The sequence below is a fragment of the Rhinopithecus bieti genome, unplaced genomic scaffold (assembly GCF_001698545.2).
Source record: "Rhinopithecus bieti isolate Rb0 unplaced genomic scaffold, ASM169854v2 scaffold_5273, whole genome shotgun sequence".
NCBI lineage: Eukaryota > Metazoa > Chordata > Mammalia > Primates > Cercopithecidae > Rhinopithecus > Rhinopithecus bieti.
Window position 1 is genome coordinate 2,975,320 of NW_016805057.1, and position 24,124 is coordinate 2,999,443.

The window sequence follows — 24,124 nt, forward strand, 5'->3', positions numbered from 1 at the left end:
CCCCCAGCCTCGCTGCTGCCGTTTCGGTTAGATCGCAGACTGCTGTGCTAGCAATGAGGGAGGCTCCGTGGCCGTGGGACCCTCCCGGCCAGGTGTGGGTATAATCTCCTGGTGTGCCCGTTTGCTTAAAGCGCAGTATTGGGGTGGGAATTACCCGATTTTCCAGGTGTTGTGTGTCTCAGTTCCCCTGGCTAGGAAGAGGGATTCCCTTCCCCCTTGCGCTTCCCAGGTGAGGCGATGCCTCACCCTGCTTCAGCTCTCACTGGTCGGGCTGCAGCAGCTGACCAGCACCGATTGTCCAGCACTCCCCAGTGAGATGACCCCAGTACCTCAGCTGAAAATGCAGAAATCACCGATCTTCTGTGTCGCTCGCGCTGGGAGTTGGAGACTGGAGCTGTTCCTAATCGGCCATCTTGCTCCGCAATATTTATATTTTATATAAAATGTAAAATATGTTTTATAAATTTGTAACTAATATATATAACTTATATGTATAAGTTATATAACATATATATATATATATTTAACACCTACCACATTTCAGGTAGTTTGCTTGCTAGCTGCAGGGTATGCACAGATGACTAGTTTCCTTGATCATCCTAAGAGTATAGTTTATTAGGGAGATAGAGACAAACTAATTAGAATAAGAGTGAAAGTGCTGGGCTAGAGCAAGGTACAGAGTGCTATGAGAGCGTGTGGGAAAGAGTATATTATATATCTCCTTTATCTTTCTACTTTAACAGAAAACTGGAAAAGAATAGGAATGTCATCTCTCTTTAGGTGCAATGTAGTGTGATGTATATAAAACTGTGACACTTCAGGAAAAAGTTCAGTGATTTTATAAACACAGATGGTCCCTGATTTAGGATGGTTCTACTTACGCTTTTGGGACATAATTCCATTGGGATGTAACTCCAAGTCAAAAAGCTCCTTACAACCTGTGATGGGGTTATGGTTTCTACTGAATGCACAGCACATTCTCACCATCATAAAGTTGAAAAATTGTAAGTCAAACCATCATCATCTGAGGACTGTCAGTTGTGTTGCCAGCATTAAATACATTTTCATCTTACTATTTTTTCAACTTAATGGGTTTATCAGAATGTAACCTCATCATAAATTGAGGAGCATCTGTATATGAATAGTTAGATACTAAAGAAGACCTTTTGATGTCATGGGTTTGATATTAAGTGCTGTAGGGTTCACCCCTATCTGAATTGATCTTTGTCCAACTCCATCTTCTGCCCATACTGTTTCCAAGAAATGGCTTTTCTCGCCATCACTGAGAAAGAGCTTTTTAATGTTATTTGATATAATGTTCCTACTTTACAGTCATCTCATCAGAAATTCCCCATGATATGCCTAATCTAAATCTATTCCTCAAAACCTTAATCCTAATATTTCCCATTAATCAGCTGACATTGATCATTAACAGATAACCACCATCCTCTGTATTTAACAGATTTGAGACTTTATTATGCGTTATCATGTAGGATGTTATAAAAATCCCCATTATTAGCTACCTTTCCATTCTTTTCTTGAAACTCCCCAATCCCCCAAAACTTACTCCTATCTAAGAATTAAGGAGCAACATAGACTTAGCTGACATTTCTGAGGAGGGACTGAGGAGAGATTTACACTGTATGCTTCCCAGTGAAACCACCTGAAATTGTTCATAAGTCATTGATCTTCTCTGTAGTTGTCTTTTTTTTCATGGGTGGACACCAAAGATCCCTTCTTTCTTTCCCTTCGAAACACTCACCTCCCTTAACAATAAAATGAAACACCAGTAGTTAACAGGACCCATTCTCCTTAGAAGCCAGATTAGTAACCCGCTGCAATAATCAGAGAATGTCCTTTGGACGCCTTTTGTATTTGAAGAGATGATAGTGAGAATTTTACAAAACTGATTGAGGATATTAAGATTTTTAGTTGTTCCTCAGTGGGAAGATTGATCTACAGTTACATAGTTTACCATTACAGGAAGCAGAAGTATCTCCCTTACTATTCATAGACAGTTGCTTAAAAAATTGAAGAGTTAAGCATACCTATTTCACAGTTTTCTATATTGTTTTAAACCGTGGAACATTTCCATAACCTCAAGAGAGTATGGTACTGACTATGTGAAGATCGAAGTTAGGTATTTCCTTAGTGATGGAAGAGGAGAGTGAACTTTGGATGGAAATGTATCTTTCTTTTTACTATAAATAGATACCATGATAATGCTAATGGAGAGTTCTTACAAAATAAGAAAGTTACAGATCCTGTATGAAATAAGCTTCCTTTGGTATCTTTTTTTTTTTCTTTTCTTTTTCTTTTTGAGATGGAGTCTCGCTCTGTTGCCTAGGTTATAATGCAGTGACTCGATCTTGGCTCACTGCAACCTTTGCCTCCCAGGTTTAAGCCATTCTCCTGCCTCAGCCCCCCAGGTAGCTGGGACTATAGGCACATGTTACCACACCCGGCTAATTTTTGTATTTTTAGTAGAGACGGGGTTTTACCATGTTGGCCAGGTTGGTCTCAAATCCTGGCCTCAAGTGATCCACCCACCTCGTCCTCCCAAAGTGCTGGTTTTACAGGCATGAGCCACCGCGCCTGGCCTGGCCTGGTATCAACTCTTTACAAGACATTAACAAATCTGATTTATTTTTGCTATAATTATGTTGTTATTGAAGTAGGTATAAACCTAAGGACTTAGATCAAACAAAATCATGCTTTTTATCTTTTTTAAGACAGGGCCTCACTCTGTCGCCCAGGTTAGAGTGCAGTGGCACAATCTCAGCTCACTGCAACCTCTACACCCCCCACTCCCCAGCTCAAGCAATCCTCCCACCCCAGCCTCCTGAGCAGCTGGGATGACAGGAGGGCACTACCATGCTTTACTAATTTTTTAAGGTTATTGTAGAGATGAAATCGCCCTATGTTGCCCAGCCTGGTCTCAAACTCCTGGGTTCAACCAATCCTCCCACTTTGGTCTCCCAAAGTGGATTATAGACATGAGGTCATATCTGGGATTATAGATAAGAGCCACCACACCCAGTCTGTTTCTTTTTTTTAATAAGAAGGATTTTCAATACCTAACTGATCTCTACCCTCCTTTAATAGGAATCTGTGTTTTGTGGAAAATTACAGGTAGGCTTTATTATTCATGATGTGTGTATCCTTGCTACCTATAGAAATTGGAGAGGGTTAGAATAAGTTCTATTATTAATAGTGGGAGTAGCCTGTGCCTTTTTTTTTTTTTTTTTTTTTTTGAGATGGAGTCTCACTCTGTCATCCAGGCTGGGGTGCAGTGGTGCGAACTCGGCTCACTGCAACTTCTGCCTCCCGGGTGCAAGCGATTCTCCTGCCTCAGCCTTTTGAGTAACTGGGACTACAGGCACCCACCACCACACCCAGCTAAGTTTTGTATTTTTAGTAGAGACTGGGTTTCTTTATATTGACCAGGCTGGTCTCAAACTCCTGATCTTGTGATCCTCCCGCCTCGGCCTCCCAAACCTGTGCCATTTTTTAAGCCAAATAGTATTTTCATAGACTTGATAAGTTTCAAAAACTATTTGCCCCATTATCTACCCCAATGAAATACTGAGCATAAATATATTTTATTGAACAGTTACGAAATTGGTATGAGATTTTGTACTTGAATATATCTTAACAGGAAACAGGTTAGATATCTGTTAAGGCCAAACAAAGCTGTACTTTTATCCTTGGCGGTTCGTATATCAGATTGTTTGGTGGCGCTCATACTTCATTAAAAGCTGTAAGTAGAAACTGCCGGTTTCATAAATGGTCATGAATCACTTGAAAGTTTTTGTAGTTACAGAGGCAGAAAAAAACCTAGAGAGAAAATATTTATATATCATTTAAGTTACATCATATTATTTATTTTTATTTTGTTTTTATTTATTTATTTATTTATTTTGAGACAGAGTCTTGCTGTTGCCCAGGCTAGAGTACAGTGGTACAATCTCAGCTCGTTGCAACCTCTGCCTCCTGGGTTCAAGTGATTCTCCTGCCTCAGCTTCCCAGGTAGCTGGGATTACAGGCACGCACCACCATGCCCAGCTAATTTTTGTATTTTTAGTAGAGACAGCGTTTCACCATGTTGGCCGGGCCGGTCTCGAACACCTGAGCTCAGGTGATCTACCCGCCTCACCCTTCCAAAGTTCTGGGATTACAGGCTTGAGCCACTGTGCCCGGCCTTAAATTACATTATATTATTTTATGTATTTAGTTTTTTAGAGATGGAGTCTCACTCTGGCACCTAGGCTGGAGTGCAGTGGCGTGATCTCGGCTCACTACAACCTCTGTGTCCCGGGTTCAAGCAATTCTCCTGTTGTAGCTTCCTGAGTAGCTGGGACTACAGGCATGCGCCACCACAGCCAGCTAATTTTTGTATTTTTAGTAGAGATGGTGTTTCACCCTTTTGGTTAGGCTGGTCTCAAATTCCTGACCTCAGATGATCCACCTGCCTCGGCCTCCCGAAGTGCTGGGATTACAGGCGTGAGTCACCGTGCCCAGCCTACGTCATGTAATTTTATAAAGGAATGGTGGAAAATGAAATATTGTGCTCCAACTGAGGTGTGGCACAGAAAACTAGGGCAACACTTACTTTTAGAAATATCAAGTGTTATTCACTGTTTTAGAATTAATTACATAATTATCTACCAGAACACGAAGATCCCAGGGTACCTTAATGGAAACACTACATTTCCAAATAAAATAATAATAATTATCACCTACTGTATTCAGAGTGCTTTATTAGCTGTAATTTTTTAACTCCCCACATCTCTGTGTGTAAATAAACATCACGAAGGAGATTAATCTTTTCTATACTTTAGAAATAATAAAACTAAGGCAGAGAAATTGATGTGAATGATAAATGAGGCACTGTGGTCTTGAATCATTTAAAGAGGCAGGTATTCAATGGGAACAATAGATGCTAACGAAGTACAAAAATCATTCTTGCAACTATTCATAAATTACTAGTTGGTAATTAATTAAAAGTATTACCTTTCTTCCAAAATGAGTGACCGAATCAATTTAAATTTTGTGAACAATGTCACGGCAGCCTTGAGACTATTGGAAATTCCTAAGATGTGACAGAGCCTGCTTTAGAATCACCATCCCAGGCACATGGTAGCTACACGAAGTTGTATGTCATTAAAACCATTGGATTGGGAGACTGAAGAGATGTAATACATTGAATGTCACAAAGTTTGATTGGGGGATAAATCTAGGTTTATATACCACATCTTGCCAACAGAACAATGCTTTGTTTTCAGTGGAACAGTAGCAGTCTGTTACTGTTTTCAGTGAAACACTTGCAGTCTGTTAAGATGGCCATGAAAGTGTTAGGTAGAAACTATGGGTCTCCGGGACACTTGATGCCCCTTTATACGACTGTAATCACTAAGGTGAAAACTGCCATTGGAACAGACTGTTATAGAGTCAAGGAAAACTAAAACCATCCCTAAAACAGGATAGCAAAAAGTCAAGGTGAAATGTGGTGGGTCAGGCACAAGTCATGAGCCTACAAAGTAGAGGGATGTTCTCTGATACAGTGTTCCAGAACTGCAGTCATTAGAGAGAGAAAAAAAATGTGTGATTAATGCCCATTTGGGAAGAATCTGAGGCAGAAGGAGGCTAGCCAGCTAAACTTCATTTGGGGAGATAAGTAAGACAAATAGTGACCTTGCAAAGATCCGAAACAGCTCTGCTCCAGGGCCATTTGAACAAAAGAATGAACACATTCTAGCCTGACTCTGCCAAGCTACTCTGAAATGGTTGGAAGTGGAGAGAGAAAAGTGCTTTGAGATTTCATCATAGAAAGATCGTTGGTGAATGGACCAGACATTTAGGTTAGCTCTGCATTTCTTATGCTATTGAATTTATTTTCTATGGTGAGAATCTCTTTGTCTGATGGCACTCATAGCCTAAGATAATGGATGCACAATACACATGCAGGGTCTGAGTTCATTTGGATAGTATAGTGGGAAGGAATAAAATATTTCTTCTCAGTACAATTTGCTCCCGAAGTTAGAATCATTCACTGTTGGAAGATGATGATGATTCATCTTCCTGATAGACAATTGGAAAAAAATTCCACACTATCTTACATACCCCTCTAGTTGAGGGATAGGGATTTGTTGACACCATAAAAGCTATTTGCTCATTATTCACCTATCCTTGAGAATTGAACCCTTAGCTTCCATTTGAATTAAACTTCTGCTCAACTGATCAAAAGTTCTTTTTGACAGTACAGTACTCAAGGAATTACTGATTCTTATACCTAAGAATGAAAGAAACAAAAAGACGTGCCATAAAAGGTTCAAACTTCAAACCATAAGATCTAATTATAAAATCACCGTTAACAGGAACATAGTTTAGAAAAACTTCTAAATTTATACTAAAATAAAAATAAATATTTAGACTTAGTTGTTATATCTAATCTGCATAAGATCAAACTTGTCATGTCACCAGTTTTGAACTGGTGAAAGTGCACTTAAAATATATGTGAAAGCTCTATGTTTTTGCATTTCTAAGGGTGGAGAGAAGGCATAGCATTTTATAAATAGTGTGAGATTGAGAAGAACTTTGTAACTTTAATGTTTAATTGTTACTTATATTTATTTAGATAAGTATGTTTAAATTATTTTATCAATTTTTATATTATAATATAGTCCTTTTTTTTATTTAAATATATAATTAATTATATATACATAAATGTATAATCTAAATATATAATATATTTTATTATAATATGTATTTTATATATATGTGTGTGTGTATATATATAAGCTGGGCAATTCTAAGGAAAATTCAAACCAAAAACTTGTGGCCAGTTAAATTATCTTTCCAATGAGCTGAAAAAAACCAAATGCTCTTCCTTTGCCTCCCTAACACCCTCTAGATCTTCCTTTGTGGACAGCATGCCATTCTTCTCTTTTGCCTTTCCTGACTATTGTAATTTAGGTACCCTCCTTTTCCAGCTGCATGGTGAATGGGTTCTTGCTTTTTTCTTCCTCCTCCCAACTTTTGATCCTCTCTGAATACATTTCACAGACGACCATCTTCCAAAATAACAGCATCAATTAATTTTTTAACTTAAAAAAAATCTTCTTTAGCCCCGATTCTGCCCTCTCCATTGATGTCTAGTGTGTGTGGAAGAGGCTGTGCAGAGACTGATAAGCCCCCATTTGTGAAGGTGCTTCAGTTCACAAGGCCTTTGAGGCACTCACAAATGGAGCTGTTTATTCAGCCAGCCCCGGCTCCTGGTGATTCCATGAGTTGGCCCACACATCTCACAGGGCTCTAATAACTGAGCCACAAGACAGCCGCTGAGCGATGGGAAGCAGCCTTTCTTCTGTGCCCGAGACTGGAAATCGGTCTTTGTTTTTGATTTTGAATAGATAACAGTTTGTTCCTTGACGTTTTATCTCAGTTAACTATTAAGGTTTCTCACGACACTTCTGTCCCGTTTTGCAGAATCTGATGACCTCCGAGGGGTCCCTGCACTCAGCCATCAAAGTGCTCCTGCCCCGCTGGACGCTCACAATTCAATGGTAGATGCAGGTGGAGGTGAGAACATCACCCAGCTTCCCCAGGAGCTTCCTCAGATGATGGCTGCAGGTAAATGCCAGCGGCCAGCACAGGACACAAACAAGGCTTTTTTGAGTTCTTAGTGGAAAACTTGCCCCACCTTGAAAAATATGCATTGAACCAGGAGCCTGGGCCCTTGAAGAAATCAGTCTGTAGAACTAGTAACAATGAAGAGCACTAAGTCAAATTTGACAATTTTTCTGTTTTGTGTTGGGTTTTCTTAAGCTTTGTGCTACTTGTTTTTAAAGTTTATTTATTTAGAAATCCTTCAGAAAAGTCACTTTAGGTAGACACCTGCATTTTCTTAATGTAATAATGTAAAAGTTTATAAAGGAGGGAATAGGTTAGGAGGTAACACTTAATAAATTCAGTCAGGACCAGTTCTCCTGCTTGACAACGATTTTCTTATTAGATAGAAGGCCTGCCTGCTCAAGAATTACACCTAGAAACAGTAAGCCAATTAACTTGTTTTACCAAGAGAGTATTACTGCTCTGCCTCTCAGCCTTGTGACTTAACTAATGTTGTTTCACTGGGAGAAAGAAACAATTCTTCAATTTTTTTCCAGGGATACCTCCTTAATGGCATGCTGTGTATAATATAAACTACATGTCATTAAGTTTTCTCCCAGAAAGTATTTGGAAACACTTTATGTTTAGGTCTGGAGAAAAGATTGCTGTAGATTATAGTTTTTTTATTTTTTTGTAGTTTGGGAATGTGCTAAATGAAGCCTCACATCTCTAGAAATGTGATTTTCTTTAAAACAAACACCCTTGCCTGTGAACTCTAAATCATGGTTTGTTTTTCCCCACAGCAGCTGATGGTTTGGGGAGTATAGCAATAGACACGACCCAGCTCAACATGTCCGTGACAGATCCCACAGCCTGGGCTACAGCCATGAATAACCTGGGCATGGTTCCCGTGGGGTTGCCTGGACAGCAGCTCGTGTCTGGTAAGCTTTCTCCTGGTTTCAGAGATGCTTGCAGCAGTACCGAAGGGTGTAGGTGACAGGTGCCTGGTAATCTCTCTGCACTGCGAGTGTTGGACATGGTCTTTTATTTATGACTGGGGCATGTTTGGCAAGTTGTACTTGAGATTCTTTTCCTCATCACCTTTCTCTTCTACCTAATAGCTGTTCTCAGAAAAAAACATGCTAACTATTATTGCTATACACAGTCTTGCAACATCAATTGCATTTCTTAAAATTGGTAAATAGAATGGCTAATATTTGTTTTCCAATTTGCAAAACTCATTCACCTACATTATCCCATTTGATTGCACTGTCTTCCCTTTATGATAGGTAGATATTTCTTGCTGTTATTGCTCTTGTTAATGTTTCCGTTTTACAAATAGAGAAACAGAAGAGCAGAGTTTAGGTGCCTTTTCCACATTGAAGTGGCAGAGCTATAAACTCAGCTCAGGTGACACTAAATTCCCTGTTTTCTGTCCACCACGTGGTGGAATCATAATACAATGCATGCATTCAGTAGAGAAAATGTTTAGAAATACCACAAAGTCAAAAGTCATCTAAAAGATTTAATCATTGAATTTAACAGGTGTTTGCTGAGGATTTTACATGTGCCCTGTAAAAAGTGCTTTGAGAAATAGAATAAATATATATGTATATAAGTGTCTTTGAAGAGCCTTTCTCTCTAAATTGAAAAACACAAAACAGAACACCAACACCTGAAAAACAATGATAAAATGATGTGTAGAGTCAGGTGTGTTAAATAGTGGTGCAGACTGGTAATGTAGTAATCAGATCAGTCACTGGGGCTTTGAGGAAAGATGTTATCAGGAAGCTGGGGCTTGCACTAAGCCTGGAGAAATGAGTAGGATTTATATATGCACTCACTCATTTCATTCATTCAACAATTATTCATTGATCCGCTGTCCGGGTGCAAGGGCTCCCGCAGTAAACAAGACAGGTATGGTCTGCCCTCTCAGAATTTATAGTGGAGAGGTGACAACCAGGCATTATGCAGTAGTCATTGTTACAATGGCAGAAGAAAACTTCACTTTCGGCCATCAAGGTAGGTGAGGGTAGATGGTGTTCATTAAGTAGAAACCAATTGCTTTTGGAATGTTGCTAAATTTTACTCCCACATACCTGTGCACTTTATGCTGAGTTGACTAAGCATTTGTTTTTTGTTGTGTTTCTTTTTGGTCAATAGTGGCTATAAATGAAAAATTGCAAATTAATTATAGTAATATGTATGTGTGTGTATGTGTACATGTGTGTATGTGTATATGTGTATACATACATACACATATATATATGGTTTCTTTTTTAATATCACAAGAAAGAACATGAAAATGGATAAGAGACTAGGGAAAGTAGGAGACAAAGGAAATACAAAGGCTGAGTTTTAAAACATTACATTTAGGATATTTATTAAATTCTTCAAAATGCTATCAAATTCTTACAATTGAAGATTAGTCTGCTCTAGGGAGGTGGGTATACATAAATGACATTTTCTGTGGCTTGAACATGTGTTTATCCCAGGCCCCTTTTCCCTAAAGCTTACCTAGACAGATGCTTTCCTCTAATAACTTGAGAGTAAAGATTTCTATTTTTCCACCCAAGTTTCCCCAGTTGCCTAATTGAAATATTCAGAAAGCAGAAGTTACTAACTCTTGTCTCACCTCCTACTTCTCTCAGAAAATGTTGTACGACTTCTAGAGTAAGCCAAAACCTTCATAATTCATTATTTTTTCTTGTGATTTTGAGTCTTCTGACATTTTCACCGTGACCAATTTACGATTTTCCCAGCAACTTGCCATGAAAAGAATTACAGCCCTACTCGTTATAGATTTACCATATCTGCCCCAAATTACTTCTTCTATCTCCTGTGTTACCCAAATTGCTTGAACTGTTTTTGAGCCTTTCAGGGTCTTTCTGGGCTTTCCTTCATCATTTACACAGCCTGGTAATTTAACTGCACTTTGCTTTGTTCTCAGGGCCACCAGCCAACTACATTCCGTGATACAATCTCAGGGTCAGGTTCTGTTGTGTTTGGTTAGTGTTTATATATTTTATTCCAGTCTTTTTTCTGTGTATTTCGATCACACTGAATATAAAATTTTCTGTTATGCATTTTAACATCTTATCCTAAACTATTTTCCATTGTATTCTTTTACATTAAAATTTTAAAATAATTCATCAAATCTCCAGATTACTTAACCATTCTACTATTTACATTTAGGCTGTTTTCATTTTTTCACTGTTAACTAGCCAAGTTTCCTTAAAGAACTTAGTCTCCCTGAGCATGCAAAAACATCTTACCTTTTCTATAAAATGGTGATCATATCTATTTCATGGAGCTGCTGTGAGATTTAAATGGGATAATTTATATAACCGCCATATGGTAAGCATACATTAAATAGTCTTCTTACTCCTTTGTTCTTATTTCTTCCTTTCTCCTTTTTGCTTTTTGTAAAGCAAATAACATTTTGCTTTAAAACATTGCAGTGAAAAAAAAAACAAACAAACATTGCAGTGGACATTTTATGGATGGGGATTTTAGCTGTTGGAATTATTTCCATTGGATAGGCCCCACATGTGGAACTAGTAGGTCAAAAGAAATGAGCATTTTCAAGTTTCTTGCCAAGTATTGGTCGATTAATTCCCAAAATATACATATTGACTTAATTTTACTAATTTGATATGCAAAAATGGTATCCTATTATTTTACCTTAAATTATTCTATAACTACCCTTGTTTGTTTCCTTATTCTCCTTCATTTTCTATTCATATTTTCTCTTTTGCAAATAATTATTCTCTGATAAATGGATAGTATCCACTTATCAGACAGGGTTCTTGGTAATTTTGTTGTTGTTGTTGTTTTTGTTGTTGTTAATATTTGGGCATTTGTTAAACATTTTAATCCTTGGACTTCATATTTCCTGAAAATGTTTATCTAGTCCGGGTTTTGCCTCCTAATGTTAGTTCTTTTTTATGGTTTTATATTTAATTTTCCGTTTTGAATTCTTTATTCCATTTCTAAATGCGGAAAGGTTTGCCCACTCTGGAAGTTGTTATATTCCCTATTTTCCATGCCCCCATTGACTTAAATCTGCCTTTAGTTGTAAATTAAATTCTTATGCATATTTTTGTCTATTTCTGAAGTATCTATTCTGTACTACTGATTTATCTATTTTTATTCCAAGACCACGTTGTTTCAGTTCTTATAGTTCTATGGTATGTTTACATGACGTATCTGATGCCCTTTTTACTGTATCTGGTGTGCCCCACTATTGTTTATTTTCCACATAGCCACAGAGCCACGGATGCCACTGCTTGCTCAGGTGTCATGCTGGCCACCTCTGGAGTTCTTCACTGTGAATGCAGAATGTTAGAGGCAGCCTTTAATGTTTCAGAAGGGACTTAAAGATTATTTAGTGTAACCTTCCTTCCAAGAAATCCTCTTTAAAACATTTCTGACAGGATTATGGAGAGGCTGGATTTTATGAGTACTTGGCTTTCTCCCAAAGTTACTGATATTTCTAAATGACCAACCACTCTTCTCATATTTGTTGAAATTAAACTGACACTAAATCCCTTTCCTCACTGCTTCTTCAATTTATTGAAAGATTAAAATTATCAGCAAAGCAAGGCATAAAATATTTATATCCTCTGATTTTATCAAAAGGGTTTCCCAGGAAATCAAATCCCTCATTACTGTAGTAGCATACCTTTCAGATGTGCTGTCGTGCACTTCCCCAGTGACGCCTCTTCCACTTCCCTCCCCTTTCATCATCACCAAATGTTCCCCACACCATGATTCTGCTCCCACCTTTATGAATTTCTCTGTTTACCTTCTTCATAGGAAGTGCTACTTGAGATCATTACATTGAATTTGTTCCTTTTATCCCAAATATACCATTATACTGTTATACCCTAATCCTAAATCCCATAGTCCAAAGTCCTGGCTGCTCTGTGAGATGATATTTACCTCCATTATTGTTTCTTGTTTGTTGTATTTCCCATACTTTGTTTTGGTTTTGTGAAGTTTTTTTGTTGCCTTTGCCTTTTATTGTTGTTGTCAATACTGTGTCCATTGGTGTAGATGCAGGTTTTTTTAAACTAGTCTGTTGGAACATTTGTGTTCCATTGTGGTTGTAAGGTAGAGTGGAGGCATAAGTATTACACTTAGGTGGCCTAACAATGATGGCAAACTCTGGGTTAAACACAGATAAATTGCTTTCTTTGTGGGTTTTCCCAAGGCCTTTACTATGCTAATGTGCAATAAATAGTTCTCAAAGAGTGGAATCTACTATGTAGAATTCCTAACTTAATTTAGCCTTTAAAAAATGCCTGCATTAGGACAAATACCTAAAGCATGCAGGGCTTAAAACCTAGATGATGGGTTGATAGGTACAGCAAACCACCACGGCACGTGTAACAAACCTGCACATTCTGTACATGTATCCCGGAACTTAAAGTAAAATTTAAAACTTAATTAAAAAACAAACTTGTGAGCCTCTCATGAGAAGCTAAAATATTCACTATGGAGATCCTTCTCCACTACCATCCATCCTTCTATGCCTCATATGACATCCTCTGCATGATCTAGTTTACAATTTTGTTGGTTTATGTTTGTGCTGAACAGTGTCACTCCCTAATCTCAAATTTCAAAATAACTCTCTTGTGGTCAGGTGTTGCCTGAAACCTTCTTCTCAGTTTTCTGTGGCACACGTTGTCCCTTTTCAGGGACACCTCTGGTGTCACAAGTTGAAATCTAGGATATCAAATCCTGAGCTTTGGCACCTCTTGCATGACCAGCTGCTCTCTTCCTGTATACCCTAATTTCTTTTCCAAAGTTATAGTCATCAACTGGAAGGAGAGCTGAAAAGCAGGAGCTGAGTGCCCAGCTTTTAAGTTTCTTGCCCAGGCCTGCATGGGAACTAATAGTGCTTTCTGAATATTCTCTGGTCATGAGATAATACCTTGCTTTTCTATAAATTTTTGAAATCTCCTTTCTTATTGTCAACAATATTTCTTTAGCCGTTATTGACTCTGGGGTGATACACATCTTTTACTCCAAGCTTCTTAGCATGCCATTTGTGGTATTTTAAATACATGTTCCAAAAAGACATCATACTTCCAAATTAACAACATAGAGCCACATCCCTAAGCAGTGACTAATTTGGAGCCAACAAAAGACGTCTTCACACTTGTAAGGGTCTGTCAGCACCTTTAAGTGTTCCTTGGCTCATACTTTGCCGTTTCTTTTTCAGAAGCCCTGGGTTCACTATCACTGCTTCTGTTTCCTGCCATTCTGAGAAGAACTTAGCTTTCTAACTCTTGGAAGGCTAAGATAGGTTACAAGTCCTTCTCTGTCCCCTTCACTACCCTCTCCCATTCACTGGTATTTCCACTTATTTTCATTCTTCTCTGCTTCCTCAGAGTACTTTTTCTAATTTCCTTCTTGGGTTGTTTAATCCTTACAGGAACACCTTCATCCTCTTTAATATGCCCAGATATGAAGAGGGATTTGTTAAATCCTTTCATCTCCTCAAGCATCTCTCTTTTAACTGAGATTTATTGAGCCAGATGTTATGCTAAATACTGGGAATACAGGACATAGACCTTACTGTCATGCTTTAGAATGGTGGGAGAAACAGGAAAGAGTAAATACACAAATACAAATCAACTTGATAAGTGGTTATGCTACTAATAGATAAAGGGTGCTATAGGATGTCACTGAAGAGAGTTAAGCAGGGGAGTAGCAGGATCAGAATTATATTTTTACAGAGCATGTTTGACTGATGGGGGTGTGGAAAGGTTGGCAACCAGACAAGAGTTACCCAGATAAGAGACAGCGACGGCAGTAATGCCAGCGATTATCCTGAACAGTAGAGATGGAGTGATCTGAAGGGACTCGTGAGACATTTCATTGTAAAAACCACAGGAATGGATGACTAAGACCACATGGAACATAAGGAGGGTGAAGAATCAACAGTGACCCCTAGGCTTCTAGGCTTGCAAGCTGGGTTAACCATAGAGCCATTTGCTTAGAAGGTGGGGAAGGCTGAAAGAGAAGGGTGGGTAAGATGACTCGTTTCCTTTTGGATATGTTGAGTTTGAGGAAGCTGTTGAAAGAAAAGCTGCGGTGAGCAGGGAGATTTATGGTCCTGGCATGCAGGAAGGAAGGCCTGATGGAGATGTGGCTTTGGTGGCCACAACATAGGGATGGTTGTTGACACCCTGGGGACCGTAATGCCCAGACACACTTCTACTGTGAAATTAGGAAGAAGCTCTCAGATGCTCCTTCAGGTTTCAGCCTACCCTGCAGCCAGGTCTCCAGATCCCTCTCTTGTGTCCCACTACATTCCCACTATTGCAGGGCTCCCAGATTTGAAATGAGAGAAGTGGTCAGAGATAAAAAATGGAATCTGGAAATCCTGCCTGAAACCATCTCTTCAGCTTACAAATACACTCAGGACTGTCTGTTGATAATCCACCCCACATGCTTGTTTTTAAAATGAAAATCATACTTATACCAGCAAAGTTTGTTTCTTTAGTCCCTTCAGATATTAATGGTGGCATTCTCTGACACAAGCATGATGAAGGGGATACAGACAGCCTGGCAGGTACCAGTGGGGGTCTCTAAAGGACGATGCTCAAAGTTCTCTTTTGTTTTTATTTTCCATCTTGTTGAAAGATTTCTCACTATCAAGTGTCAGAAAACAAATAGGCCCTTGACTTATGTTTCGCAATGTATGTACCTGATTTCATGTACTTGTGATAGTTCTGTTACACTCTGTGCAGTTACCCTTTCTTCCCCAGGACATCAGGACAGTACATTCGTACATTTATTTGCTCACCACAGTATTACAGTATATTTTACAAGGCACTAGAGGAACAGCAATTGGCATGACCGACCAGTGATGCTCTTATGGAGAACACATATCTCTAAAGAAGATGTCATCAAATAATTATACAAATGACTAATTATAATGGTGGGATATTATAAAGGGGAATTGGGAGCCTAACTTTGTTTGGAGGTATTGGAGAAGCTTCAGAAAAGGTTCCTCTAAAGTAGTAATATTCAAACTAAGACCTGAAGGATAAATTAGACTTATCTAGTTAGCAGGAGGGAAGAGCAGAAAGAAAGGGAGAATTTGAAAAGATCAGAAAGTTATAAAAGCAGAAAATGTCCTGTTCAAAGACCTGAGATGAAAGGAGCTTAACCCCTTTAAAGAAGAGAAAAGTGGGTGTTTGTGGGCCAGAGGTAATGCTTGGGACCGAGTGGGATTTGCAGGTTGGTGCTTAACACAAGTCTGGTGGGATAGGCTGGGGCCAGACCATGCTTTCCAAAGCTTGGAGTACAGACTTTATTTGAAGTGTAAACTACTGAAGTTTTAAGGAGATAAGTGACCTCTGACTCATGTTTTTTGTTTCCTTATTTCTCCTAACAAAAAATTATCTGACTTGTTTTATAGAGACTGCATTGAAGAATGGCAAGAGGGAAGGCTAGGTTTATATCTAGAAGGCTTCTGTCCAAAAAGGGATGGCAGAGGTAGATTGGGCAGAGGTAGATAGCCTAGATATATCCAATGGGACTGGAATATGGAGCACCTACCATGTGCAGGCACTGCCATAGGTGCTACACATGCTCTCCTGGAACTTGCATTCTAGTGCTAAGCTGATGTGTGTGTGTCTACAGTATTTCTTTTGTTTGTTTGTTTGAGACAAGATTTTACTCTGTCATCCAGGCCAGAGTGCAATGGCATGATCACAGCTAACTACAGCTTCAACTTCCCGGGCTCAGGTGATTCTCCCCTTCAGCTTCCCCAGTAGCTGGAACCACAGGTGTGTGCCAGCTAATTTTTTGTATTTTTAGAAAAGATGAGAATTCACACCATGTTGCCCAGGCTGGGCTCTCACTCCTGGGCTTGCTTGATCAAGCAATCTGCCCGTCTTGACCTCCCAAAGTGGTAGGATTACAGGTGTAAGCCACTGCACCCAGCCTGTCTACAGTATTTCTAGAGATAAGAGAATGTGTAAAATCTGTTTTCAGAAAAAGATTTGCTTTGGCCTGTTCCATGTACTATATAAGGTAATTGACATCATTTAAAGCAAATCTAAGATTGTTCTCAAATAACTCTCTACAAATGACAAAAGCCTGTATCCTTGCTGGCTTAGAGATGTTACAGACTTCTTGTTAAATGCTTAACATAATATAGTCAGTTTTCTATTCCATGTAATAAATAAGATAAAGTTACTTGCTTAGTATTAGATCGACCTCTTCTGAATTATTAATGTAAAAATATTTTTGCCCTATGTATACTACAACAAATACATATATATTTAAATTTTATTCTAGTTTGCACCTCTTGATTAGCTTAATCTTTATTTGCTCTGTTGTACTCTGGTGTATGTGCTACTCATTAGCCTTTTGAACTATGCTGGCCACATTCTTATTCACTAGACTAAAACTAGAGAAAATATTTTTAAATAATTGCATGTATATATGTACATGTATTAAATATATACTCTATAATATATAATTTTTATATGTGTGTCTATATCACAAATACATACATTCCCTAATTTTCTTGATCAGTATCTTTAATAGCCCGATGAGCTGAGGGAAAATATTTGCATTCCACACTAGGAAATTGTATCCTCTGCTCAGAGTGGACATTCTAATTCAGCAGAGAATAGAAAGAAAAGCAAGACAATTAAATTTCCATATTAAAATGAGTTTGAGTGTTTCTATACTGATGTAAGTGTGTGTATATATGTGTGTGCATGCATGTAAATTGTTGTGTATTGGATTTTTGCATTGGGTCAATGTCAAAGTCTTTTATTTGTAACTATGGATTAATTGCATAGGGGACTTCTCTTCCATATCCATTGTTTGCTTTTATTTCCTTTTATTATTCTGCAGCCTGCCCTATAGTTTACAATGTGTTACATACTGCATTCTTGAATTGTAAGAACATGTCATTTATGTGCTAATATAATTATTCTATCATCTGTCTAATAGACTGTGCTGGACTTCTTCTATGGGAAAGAACTGTAGCTAATCATCTTTGTATTTCCTCTATCATTAAAGTTGGGTGCTTGGTAACTATATAGTTGAATGAATATGTAATTTGGTTCATTTATATAAACATTTACATAAAATGCATAATACCTGGAAAAGTCACTTTTATACTTGGTCCTTAGACTATCTAAACTATAGTTTTTACGTCTTCAATCAGTTAGATACGAAGAGTAACTATGACTTCTAGCCCCTTATTTGACATCCATGATTTATTTTTCTCATAATTGAACATTATGTTTTCAGATGCCTTCTTTCATAAAAATGTGTCTTTCCTGTCTGTCTTTATCATGATTATGCTTTCATCTACCTTCTTGCACAGATGGAGTATATTTATAATAGCTGTTTTAGTGCACTTATCTACTGATTCTATTATCTGTGACATTTCCGAATCTCTTTCTTGATTGATTTTTATCCTTATGATAGGTCTTATTTTTCTGTTTCTTTGCATGCCTACTAATTTATTATTGGTTGCCAGACATTGTGAATTTTATGTTGTCAGGTGCTGGACTTTTTCTTTTTCTTTCCTTTTTTGTCTTCCTTAAAATATTTTTAAGATTTTTTTTTTTTTTTTCCGAGATGCAGTCAGGCTCCTTGGAAACAGTTTGATTCTCTCAAGGCTTTGATTTTATACTTGGGTTAATGGATTTAAGCAGCCTTTAGATTGGAGATAATTTCATCCCATTTCTGAGGCAAAACACTTCTAGGAACTCTTTACTGGTATATTGCAAGGTTTCTTCTCTCTGGATCTTGGGAACTTGAGCTACTCCCTGCCCTTTGTGAGCTTCAGAAAGGTTCCATCGGTGGCTTTTGCCCCAGCCTTCGCACTTCCCTCTGAGCCTCTCCTGATCAACATGCAGCCACAGACTCTGAGAGGACCTCTGAAGATCTCCAAAGCTCTCTGTCTCTGATTGGCCCCTTCCTCTCTTGTACTCTGCCCTGAAATTTCCAGGAGCATTGGTCTTCTCAGATGTCGAATTCAGACAGACCTCGGGCTCTGTTCTGGTTTCTCTTCCTTGCTTTAAACCCTGGAAACTTTCTAGACAGTGGCTGGGACTATCATAAGTTTCACTTCATTTATTTCCCCTCTCTCAATGATCACTGTCCTGCACCTCTTGTTGTACAGTATCTGAAAACCATCATTTCATATATTTTGTTTGATTTTTGAGTTGTTTAAAGTAGGAGAATAAATTCTATCCTCGCTACTTCCTGGTGGCTGGAAGCAGAAGTTTACAGACAAAGTCTTTTTAAAATGAATGTACATATTCCCTAGGGATATAAGAAGTTAAAAATCTGAGGCTAGATATGAGTGACTTTACTAGGAATACTAAAAAGAATAGCAATAAAACCTATCATTATTTGGCACCTAATATGTGACAAATACTCTAAACATCTTGCATCATTGAAGCCTCTGCTAGCTAAATATTATTAACACCATTTTATAGAGGAGGGAACTGAGTTTAGGTGATGTGAATTAACTTACCCAAGGTTACTCAGCTGGAAGGAAACGGTGCTGGAATTGATAACCAGGTTTGTCTGCCTAAACTGTTTCCACTATATCAGGATTTGGGGGCAGATGGTTAAAGCAGAACCTCCTATGTTTTTTACCTTAGGCCAGCTCTATCTTTACACTTTTGTTTTTAAAAATAAATACCTTGGGTGGAAATACATCATTGGTGGCGGGAGTAGGGGAGAATCATAGACATTTCTTTGTATTACATTGAAATTTAAATATTTCAATTATTTAATTATTATGCATATCGCTTTTTGTTGTCTTTGAGTGCTGCAGATTTCTATTTTCGAACCTGGGTCCTGTGATCTAGATATTGTACTAAAGTTGAACCAGGAACAACTTAGTAACATAAAGTGGACTTCTATGAGTAACACCATGGTGGTCATGTACTCAGGTTTATGACAATAACCAAAAAGTGATCATCAGTTTGGGAGAGAATATATACATTGCAGTCTGAAAGCAAGTAACACTCTCTCAAAGAAAACAGAAACTTGGAATTTTTAATGTTTAACACGAATGAGATGGACTTGAGTGAACCTGCGTACATCCTGCATGGGAAATCCAGAATGCAGAGCAGGTGGGATTGCTGATTTGGTAACTCAGGTGGAGGTAGTTCCTGGCTAATGGATTCCATTTCTCAGAAAAGGATAGGCAAGGTCATCTGCTGAGGATAAGTAGGCTGATGAGGAATGGAAAGTTGGAAGAGAAGGGAGAACGCTGGAAGGTTTCACTGGGGGAGAGACGGGAAGCTGACCAGAAAAATATGGTAAGATGTCTGGACACTCTTTGAGAGCCCTGCCTGGTTTTCTCCAGCACTTTTGTGTCTTCCCAATAGGCAGGCACGGAGAGGGAAGGTGGAGTTTATCCAAGGTTGGATTGTAACAGGTAGGGAGAATTAAAGGCTAAGGGCACGAAGAAGGCATGAGCATTTTCAGAAGAGTAATTTCGGAGCTGGACTACACACTCTTACAAGAGTGGGGGTGGAGCCACGAAAAAAGGGCTGGGTTGATGGGGCAAGAAAGTGGAGGGGTGGTTGGATGGGCAGAACTGAGGACGGCAAGCAGAGGGCTGGAAAGGTGGGAAAGTGCAAGGACAGAGGGGCGTTAGCCCATTACAGCAGTATGTGGGGATCCTTCCTGCGGTCTTTTCAGGAGAAAAAACTTTTCCTTCAACACTGAGGAACTGTCTCTGCAACAGGCAAATGGTGGCTTTAGAACCTGAGGTCTTAGGTTTGAATCCAGGCTTGTTCCCTTAGCTGTGTAAACTTGGGCAAGTGAGTTAATTTCTCGGAGTTTGTCTGTAAAGGAGAGGATAATCATCATCAGAGAACTGTTGCCTTTTCTAGAATCGGTAAAGTGTGGTACATATTAAAGGGATCAAATGTGTTAGTTTCTGTTACCTTCGTTGGAGAGCGGTTTAGGATGGCATGGGGAAGGGGAGAAGAGTGACCTTAGATGACTTCCTATTTTAAGGAAATGAAGAGAGAAAACTTGGCCCCTGTAGAAAATGATCCCCTTGTCCTGACATCCCCTATTGGCGGAGAAGTGACAACCGTTCTCTATAAGCCATGTGGAGGCACCCACACGTACCCAATGCACACTCACAAATCATAGCTCTGTGACACTGTAGCTGACCCTTGGACAAAGCCAGGGTTAGGGCTGCCGACCCCACACAGTAAAAAACCTACATGTAAGTTTTGACTCCCCCAAGACTTAACTACCGGTAGCCGGCTGTTGACCAAAAGCCTCATAATAATGTAAACAGTTGATTAACACATATTTTTATATTTATGTGTGTTTTATGCTATATTCTTACAGTAAAGTAAGCTAGAAGAAAAATAAATGTTATTAAGAAACGATAAGGAAGGGGCTGGGCCCAGTGGCTCATACCTGCAATCCCAGTACTTTGGGAGGCCGAGACAGGCAGATTGCTTGAGTCCAGGAGTTTGAAACCAGCCTAACCAACATGGTGGTAAAACCCTGCCTCTGAAAAACACACAAACAAACACTGGGGCATGGTGGCATGCACCTCTAGTCCCAGCTACTCAGGAGGCTGAGGCAGGTAAATCGCTTGAGCCTGGGAGATCAAGGCTACAGTGAGCCATGATTGTGCTAGCGTACTCCAGCCTGGGTGACAGAGACCCTGTCTCAAAAAAAAAAGAAAAAATGATCAAGGAAAATACATTTACTGTTCATCAGGTGGAAGTGGACCATCATAAAGGTCTCCACGCTCCTCGTCTTCATGTTGGGTAGGCTGAGGAGGAGGAGGAAAAGGCAGAGTTGGTCTTGCTGTCTCAGGGGTGTGAGAGGTGGAAGAGATGAAGGAGTTGGAAGGGGAGGCAGGAGAGGCAGGCATACTCAGTATAACTTTTATTGAAGAAAACCAGTAATAAGTGGACCTTCAAAGTTCAAACGCATGTTGTTCAAAAGTCAGTTATATTACAGTATTTTCTAGTCATCTGTTTCAGCATCCTCTGTGGATTTCTGGGCCTATTTTAAACCTTCTAAAACATGAGGCCTGGAAACTGCAACTAAAGTTTGAGTCCTTAAAGTACCCCAGGTTCTTGGCTGGTGGAGAAACAAAAAAAACCTCATTTGGCCTTGGAATGGGTAGGGAAGCTTGTCTGATGCTACATTTCTGTAGTCTTACTTACAATGCAATTTTACAATAAAAGTAGCTGAGCTGTAAAGTACCTAAAACATAGTTGCATATGCAAATTAAAACTCCTGTATTGAGTATCTGCTATGCTCGAGCACTGTGCTGTGGTCTCAATGTTTGCATATCCCCACATTCATGTGTTGAAATCCTAACCCCCAAGGTGATGATATTAGGACATGGGGACTTTGGGTGGTAATTAAGTCATAAAGGCAGAGGCTTCTTGAATGAGATCAGTGCCCTTTTAAATGAGACCCAAGAGAGCCCCCTCACTGCTTCTACCATGTGAAGGTGAAATGGGAAGAGGCCATCTATGAACCAGAAAGTGGGTCCTCACCAGATGGCACATCTTCCAAGTGCCTTGGTCTTGGACTTCCTAGCCTCCAAAACATAAGTTTCTGTTGTTTATAAGCTACCTAGTCTGTAGTATTAGTTACAGAAGCTCCCCATAGACTAAAACACACAGTATATAATCTCATTTAATTGGTTATTATCTTGAAAAAAGATGTTTTGGTCATCAAGACAAACATGATTGAGCTGTAATAAACTACATTTTCCTCTTTAACAGGGACATTATCTTGCTATCTATCATAGAAGATATAATTTTGACCTTGAGGCTTTACTTCTCAATGTTTATGCCTATAGGGCAAAAGGACTCCTTTTCTTTAAGGGGAAGGAGAAATGTGGTAGTCTTAAAGTTCACTAAGTCTTTCTGACCACAAGGGCATCTTTAAAGAAATATTCCTCACTTCACTGGATAGGCGCCTTGTGACCTCCGTCAGTTAATGCATCCTAGCCATTTATTCCATCTCAGCAGGAAAAATGAGCCTCAATACCCTAACGTGAGGTGACTCCAGTCTCCATGGGGACCCTGTGCACAGAGTGAATCACTGCTGATGAGGTTCTAACCAGAGACATTTTCATGAACTGTGCAATCACTCAAAAATGTTCATTTTATACTTTCAAGACTTAGTGGCCTCTCTTGGAAACCATGTACTTGAGAACATCTTTTTGAATTTGTTCATCCCCAGCTGTGAGAAAATACTGCCTAGTCATGGGTAGGAAAAAGGCAATTTAGAAAAATAATAGAGGAAAACGATGATTTCATCCTTGTCTGAATTTTGTATGTCATTCTTGCTGGGGCTTCGCCAGGAGAGGGGCAGGCCAGAGATTCTGCAGGGGCACCAGAGAAGCCCAGTATGCAGCAGCCTCAGCCACCAGAGAAGACTGGAAAGGGCATGAAAGTGCAGGAAAGGCCACTCAGTATGGCAAGAAGAAAGCACAGGCCCGTGCACCCTGGAGAGGTGGTGTTGCTCCTACCCTGCTCTGTCACATGGTGGCGAAGTGGCCGTGGGCAAGTTACACAGACTTCAAGGGCGTTGCAGTGCCTAGCTGTCAAAGGCAGGTATTCAGGCTCCCTTAAAGCTCTGACTTTCTAAGACTTAGAGGGAAAAATCTTAAAAATCAAGAACATAAGACATTAATATGCACAATGCTAAAATGACTAACGTCTGGTTAATGTCTGGAAGGAATAAAGCAACATGGTGACTTAACAGGAACCACAGGAAGAGTATCTCCTGAAGTTAAGGTAATCTTGGCCAGGACTGGTGGCTCACGCCTGTCATCCTAAGCACTTTGGGAGGCCGAGGTGTGTGGATCCCCTGAGGTCAGGAATTCAAGACCAGTCTGGCCAACATGGTGAAACCGTGTCTCTACTAAAAATACAAAAAATTAGCCAGACACGGTGGTGTGCACCTGTAATCCCAGCTGTTCAGGAGGCTGACACAGGAGAATCGCTTGAACCCGGGAGGCAGAGGTTGCAGTGAGCCGAGATGGTGCCACTGCACTACAGCCTGGGCTACAAGAGCAAAACTCTGTCTAAAAATAAAAAATTAAGGTAATCTTTTTGGTGGGGATGATGTTGTTTGTTTGTATATCTGGTCTTTAATGGAGGCAGAGAGCTCCTACAGAGTCAGTCACACATACAGCCATGTGAGTGATGCCGGAGAATCTTTGTAAGGAACTCAAATCTTGCCAGGCTTTGAAGAAACAAGTGGCAAGAAAAGGAAGGACATTTTCCTGCCAGTTTCCAGGCTTTTGACGTAGCAGTGGCATCTGCTGAGTAACCGGTACCGGAGGACAAACACGAAAATGAATAGTAATTTAGATGCTAGCGATTAGATGGTCTCAGTTCAAGCAATCTTCAGAAAAGAGCAGCACAAGTAGAGATTTTCTTATCGGTAAAAGGTAACCGGGGTACATGCTATCTGAAATCTCAAATAAGTGGCCATTGTTTGTTTT

The 24,124-nt window shown here is 39.4% G+C and overlaps 1 protein-coding gene across 1 annotated transcript in view; it reads left to right on the top strand.

Moving 5' to 3' along the window:
* The window catches only part of ENOX1 (ecto-NOX disulfide-thiol exchanger 1), a 251,289-nt gene that overhangs the window by 31,307 nt on the left and 195,858 nt on the right, over window positions 1-24,124 (top strand). Inside the window, 2 exon segments of the mRNA XM_017871019.1 lie at window positions 7,489-7,632; window positions 8,415-8,552. Of these exon segments, the coding sequence (XP_017726508.1) occupies window positions 7,489-7,632; window positions 8,415-8,552 (282 nt within the window).